Genomic DNA, 6,738 nt, shown 5'->3' with positions numbered 1-6,738 from the left:
AGAGAGAGAGAGAGAGAGAGAGAGAGAGAAACGTGTTTTACAACAATATGGGAAATCGATAGGACAGAAAACGGTACGGGCAGCCGGTGGCCATCATATTCCGGTAGGCCGCATGAAGCGGCGGCTATCTTCACCCCAGCGATCAGGAAAAAAACTTCACGTTTTTTCGCGTATTGTAGGACGCCCTATGCTCCCGCAATTTTATATCAAATTATTGACCATTCTTCCACCTTCTGTTAACGAATACTTCAGACCACACTGAATATAGAAGTGCTGACTACGTCATTCTGTAAGTGTTGCGAAGATTTTTATTCGGGAAGATGTGTCATAAAAATATAGACTTGGAAATCTGAAGAATAGTCAAACATCATTGATTTGACTGGTTGCATTAGGACTTTTTTTAAATGTCCCACTCACTGCTGTAGCTTGTTATCTCAGCAATACTCGCTTGAAAACGAAGCGAGAAGTTATTTGGCTGTAAGGGAACCCCGTTATATGCATTCCAAAAAGTCGTGTCTATATGCATCTTTCTCTAAAGATTTTTTTTACATGTGTATAAATTTTTACAACTACGCGCTCGCAGTTTTGTGAAGTGTCTTTCACCTAAGTTCGAGCACAGACACACTTCCGCATCCTAGCACGGAGCGTTCAATCACCGAATAGCGCCTCGTTCAATAGATTTGTCTTCCGTGGTGTCAACACGGGGCAGGAACGCCCACGGCTCGGGCACCAGGAAGAGTCGTATTCCTTTATAGTAAGTGCTCACGACACCTTTGTAGGCGGTACGTGGTACACCCTCCTTAAAATCCCTCATGATTCCGAGGAAATCTGCAATATTTTCAAAAACGGTCTCATTGCTGTAAGAGATCCTCGCGGGACTCTGGGTCAGACGTCCTCCTTTGAGGTCGTCCAGGCTGTACAGCCTGCTCTCACGCACTGTCGCCAGGAATGCTCGGTCGTAAGGCCTCTGGTGCAAGTAGCTCAAGTCCTTGCTACTGAACCGCACGAAGACGTCGTTGAGGTGCACGTCCTTGAGGTACGCGTCGAAGAATTGCCCCCAGCTGACGCCCGACTTGCCGAAAGTGCGAGTGCGCGACACTTCGGGTCGTATGCAGGCGCGGCCTCGTCGCTGCTCTGCCATTCGCATCCAGTCGTCCCAGAAACTCTTCGGCCACCGATGGCCAATCTCGTGCCAAAGCTCCCGCGTCAGCAGCCATCCTAGGCCGGAGAAGAAATCTGTGCGGTGAAGCATGTCCGGTGACCGGGAGATCTGCCAAGGCTTGCCGTTGTCGTTGTAGGCGGAAATGCAGAACAAGCTGGCGTCCTCCCGCAGGACGGGCAGCATCGAGGCGAAGTACTCGTACAAGTCGGGCGCGATGTCCAAGTCGTCTTCGAGCACGATCACAGCGGTGTGCTGAAGACGGTCAAACACTTGCCCGAGCGCCCACTTGTAGTGTCTCGCGATGCGGTAGTAGCCTTCGATATTAAACTCCGCTTTCATTCCCTTGGTGAGTACCGTCTGGTCCGGCTGCTGTATGAAGAGGAACCCGTGCTCCTGCTCGTACTGCCGCAAGAGCGCGCTCGTCTCGTCGTGATAGCCATCCTGACTTATGATCACCGGGAAACGCTCTGGTGACGGTCGGTACTTTATGACCTGGTCAAGCGTGCGATTCACAGATACTCTGTCGCAGGCAAGCACCAGCGTGGCAATGACCTCTTTTCCTCTCCTGGAATCTTCGATTTGCTTCTTCCACCACCTGAGTCGGTCGAGCACTTCTTCGTTCGAGCTGAGCTGCGAGCGGACGTCTTGATCCAGGGCATTGACCTGCGAACGCACGTGTTCCTGCAGGCGGTTCTGGCTAATCTGGAGGAATATGAGGACAGTGACGAACGCCCAGACGAGAGCGCCAGCCAAGATAAGTGCGCGGAGACGGTTCATAGTGGATGTACACCGAGCTTCGAGTAGTGTACTCCGCGGTGTGCACCGAGCTTCGTGTAGTGTAGTCCGCGGTGTACACCGAGCTTCGTGTAGTGCACTCCGCGGTGGCTCTCTTGGTGACAAGGACCGTGCTACAAGGAGTCCTCTTGCAGATGTGTCGTTTCTCGGCGACTAGGCTTGTTCTTCTAGGCGCGAAGAAACGACGTCACGAGCTCTGCTGGTCGGTCGAAGTGATCGACGCTGTTTCGTTCGACAGCAAGCCGCTCGCCTGCTTCGAAAATTGTGAATGGCCTGTAGGCCCCGCTGCAGTCCGCGCTGCAGGCGCTCCAACGACCGGGTGAGGCACAACTTGGAAAGAATGCAACACGTCTGCGTTCACCGGTACCGGTCTTCTTCTTCTTCGCTTCTAACCGTGGTGCACGCGATGCTTCATCGTCTCCTGCTTCGTCTTCGTCTTCGTATTCGTCATCTATCTTCCCCCTCTTCTAAAGAATGCGTGCCGTTCTTAGGAGGATTGACAGAGGCATGTGATGCCTACAGTTGAGTGCCTTTCGGGAGGAGGTGGAGGAGGAATAAACGTCCCTATAAAGAAGTTCCCTTGGGGAAGAGTCCTTATTCCAGGACCCCTTGAGACCGTCCGGCTTCTTGAGCCCTCTTCACCAGCCAAAGCTGGTCATCAGGGTCCGAGCGGGACAGTGCTCTCTCCCAGTGCTCAGGGGAGGGGAAGGGCAGAGGGGGTAGGTTAGGGTTTTTATCACAGCCCCACACAATGTGGTAAAGCGTCCCCGGAGCCTCACAGAAGCGGCATTCCGAGGAGTAGAGGGTGGGGGGCCAGAATGAGGGCTCTAGTTGGGTGGGGAAAGATGTTGGTTTGGATGCATCAAAGGTGGTGTTCTTGCTCTTTTGTGAGGTTTTTGTGTGGAGGAGGGTACATTGTTCGCTGCAGTTGGCGGGCGAGTCACTAACCACCCCAAGTTTTGTAATTCTCCGCCATACGCTCTAATGGGCTGTTCATAGGTGTGCTGCTCAGAATAGCCGGTATTCATTGACAAGTTTAGCGTTCGTTTTCTTCGGTTGTCAACACTGAAATGGCCTCGGACATGGTCGGACCACCACGGACATGGCGCGGCTTCTGCCACTGCGGCCGCACGCCTAAGAAAAATATAACACCGGCGTGCGTCGTCTGCTCCGTTTCAACCCGATTCTCAACGGTGGTGTCAACAGAGTTGTTAATCGCACTCACATTAGAGCCGAGGCATTCCTTTGCATTCGGCGGGCTAGAGCTTGGAATGTCCAACCCATATAATGCCCTTAGCACGGACAAGTACCGCCATCCCACGGAGCCCGATGTGACCAGTGACGGCGCACTCACATGGTTTCCTGCACGCGTGCCTCGCTATTGAATACAGGGTATAGGTTTATGCAGTTTTTAACAGCGAAGCTGTATGCATGAACCCCTTGCGGTCCCAGTAGAAGAGTACCAGAGCTGGAAATATCTGAGTACCGAAATTTTAGTGGAGAAAGGAGGTGCGGCACCAAGGCTTCATAGAACGAGGCTTTCATTTTTCTGAACACATAGTCCTCTCTTTCCGTGTTCAGCTGGTTTCTTCTAAACTTAATATGCACCAACTAGCCCAGCAACAAACTCCCCTGTATTATCTTTCATTAGCCCGAGCTAAAGCTGGGCAGCAGCGAATGGGGGCCGTCCCCGCCACTTCACCACAGACGGAGGGAGCGGAAGAACGCAATCAAACGTGCGAACAGGCAAGCACCCAAATTCACTACCGTCGTCAACTCTAAAATTACACGGTGGCAGGAACTAGCACCGAAACAACGCGCAGCGGACTGGCAGTCGTATCGCCTGCTAAGCCCGCTGCTTCTGTACCGCAGGAATTCCAAGAAAGCACGGCTTCCGCAACACCTCTTCTCCGGTGGCTAAGAACGGCGGATCCAACACGAGGCGCAGGCGCACTGGCACTTGCACCCTCTGTGCATGGAACTGCGGCGGATCTTCACGGCACCACGTGACGACGATTATCGCCCGAGCATCCGGAGGCGTTCCCGACACCTATAAAATTGAACGGCATCTTCGCCTGCCACTTAGAGCGGACTGACAGTCGTATCGCATCTAAACCCGCTGCTTCTGTACCGGAGGTTGTTTACTTTTCTACACTATGTTAAATCATTCCCTTACTGGCAGTCTGCTCTGAACGTTTTGTGTGTATATGTACTAGTGTGTTTTTTTTTCTTCGTGCCATTGCCCCGGCGCAATGGACGAGTCGGCCAACTTCTCCAAGGGTTTGAGTGAAAAAGCACCGGGTTTTGGTAAGGAACTAGCTAAGGTGTTCGGGAAAATGACAGCCAAGATTATTGACGCCGTGGCAAGCCTAGGAGCAGATATAAAAAAAGTTGCTGCTTCAAACAGCACAATAACTGATGAGCTTGCCGCTGTTAAAGAGTCTATGTGATTCATAAATTAATTCTTTGAAGGTTTCAAAGCCTACATCAAGACCCTCCGGCAGGAAGTCAGCGAGGCTGCTAACCTTAGCCTGGGAAGCCAGAAAGAGTGCCAGAGGCTAGAAAGAGAGTTGAGGGACGCCAAGAGAGAAATCATAGCCTTAAAGCAATACAGTCGGCGGAACAACATTGAACATAAGGGAGTACCATTGACCGCTGAGAAGGACGTTGCCGATAGAGTTCTGAATGTTGCCATTTGTCCAAGGTCGAACTTTCCGGGCAAGACGTTGATGCCTCACATAGGTTGCCGACCAAGGGATCCGGGCCGCCCAACATAGTAGTGAAGTTTGTTGCGAAGCATGTACGAGACAGCATCCTTAAAGCAGCCAAAGAAAACAGGCTGGACGAAGCATCCCTTGGGTTCCAAGGAAGTGAGCCAGTCTACGTGAATGCCCACCTATGCCCCGAAAATAAGGTCTTGCTCAGCAAGAGCATTCAGGCCAAAAAAGAAAAGAACTGGAAATTCGCCTGGTTTGCAGACGACAAAGTATTAATGCGGAAATCGGAAAACTCAAAAGTCGTGCATGTTACATGTGAAGATGACCTTTCCGAAATTGTGTGTTCGTCGGTACTCAACAACCCCTAAAAGTACCTCTACCATATGGCGGTTCGACAAACTGCGCATGACACCCACAAGCCAAACAATAGTATATCAATCTTTCACAGCAACATTCGTAGCCTAAACACAAACGCCAACTTGCTTATCGCCTATCTGTCGCAGCACACTACTTCTTTTGATATTATTGCTACATCTGAAACCTGGTTAAAAAAAGGCGGGAACATTGCGATCCCCGGATATGCTGCCGTGTCAAATCCAGGGCTTTCAAGATCAAGGGGAGGATGAGGAGCCCTCTTTGTTCAAAAAACCGTCACACGTACTCAAAGCTATCGCCGATCACATCCAGTTTTCCAGAAATTGAATCTTTATATATCAGAATCGACTGTTCTCTTGTTGTTGGCGTACTTTATCGGCCTCCCAACTCACCCATAGCTGCCTTCTTAGATAAACTTGAAGCTATCTTTCTTTACTTAGCGAATCACAACGACCAAGTAGCTATCGTTGGTGATATCAACATTAATACCCTTATTACAACTCTTCAGGAATACACATATCTGCTAGAGTTCTGTAATTACTTGAACCTAATTACCGTTCCTACGCGACAAATGGCTAAATCAGGTACAATAATTCACCATTTTTTAACAAATGTACCCTCATATGCCAAAGCTGACGTGTATGATGTGCCCATTTCTCATCCCCTTGCTATTTCCGTGACTATCAATGATCTGATCCAACCAAAGCCACAGAAAGCAGCACCTTCAACTAGAGTTGACTATGCTTCAGCACGGAAAAAGCTTTTGTCATTAGACCCTAATTTAATATACAACGGCGACGTCAACGTCGAATTGTGCAACTTGATTGACAATCTCACTAGCGTCATTGTCAACAGAAGAAAAACCATATCTACTAGGTCGTACCAGGAACCACTGTGCCCATGGATGACTGATTACTTTCTCTCACCCTAAAACAGAAAGACTACTGGTATTATAAATGGAAGAAGAATAAACAAAACTTCTATTACCTGCGTAATTATAAAATTATGCGTAATAAATCATGGCGGTTATTAGAATACGAAAAAAGAATATCATAGCTGTCTTATACAACACGCAAATGGTAATACTAAAAAATATGGGAAATTGTTAAAGAAGTTACTGGCAACAGTCCAAAACAGCAGGCTCTGCCCGACTTCATAGATAGAAGAATTGTTGACAGCTTTCACGATGGTCGGCCTTGCCTTGGGAGCAAAATTGGACAATTTGACTGGCTACCCCTTTCAAGGACACCCATTAACCAACACTTTCTACATATATGAGATTGAATTCAATGATATTGAAGCTGTTGTATTAAACATGTCTGCAAATAAGGCAGCTGGATTAGACCACATCACGGTGCCGTTGCTGAACGAAAACAGATATCCTGTGCCCTATCCTATGTAACATTTCCAATCATTCTCTGCATGCTTCTACGTACCCGTGTCCTTTAAAAAAAGCTAGGGTCACACCGATCTACAACGACGGAGACCCCCCTGACCTATCTACTTATCGGCCAAAATCCGTGCTAAGCGTCCTAAAAATGTATATAGAAAAACTCTTGTAGCCCGAATACATACATTCCTAGATAAATATCACATAATGTGCCCACAACAGCACGGTTTTCGTTCCCAGTACCCAACATGAACCGCGGGGCTGTCTTTAACACAAGCAATTAACTCTGCCCTAAACAA

At 49.0% G+C, this 6,738-nt stretch overlaps 1 protein-coding gene across 1 annotated transcript; it reads right to left on the bottom strand.

The window, feature by feature from the left end:
- Nucleotides 1–652: 652 nt before the first annotated feature.
- On the bottom strand, nucleotides 653–1,939 carry LOC144159774 (alpha-1,3-mannosyl-glycoprotein 2-beta-N-acetylglucosaminyltransferase-like). The gene has a single exon (XM_077691465.1). The coding sequence runs from the start codon at nucleotides 1,937–1,939 to the stop codon at nucleotides 653–655; it is 1,287 nt and encodes a 428-aa protein (XP_077547591.1).
- Nucleotides 1,940–6,738: the final 4,799 nt, after the last annotated feature.

This window comes from Haemaphysalis longicornis, unplaced genomic scaffold (assembly GCF_048455015.1).
Source record: "Haemaphysalis longicornis isolate Haplotype H1 unplaced genomic scaffold, Haemaphysalis longicornis Haplotype H1 scaffold_10, whole genome shotgun sequence".
NCBI lineage: Eukaryota > Metazoa > Arthropoda > Arachnida > Ixodida > Ixodidae > Haemaphysalis > Haemaphysalis longicornis.
Note: the sequence above shows the minus strand (reverse complement) of the source record. Positions and strands in the feature narration are given on the sequence as shown.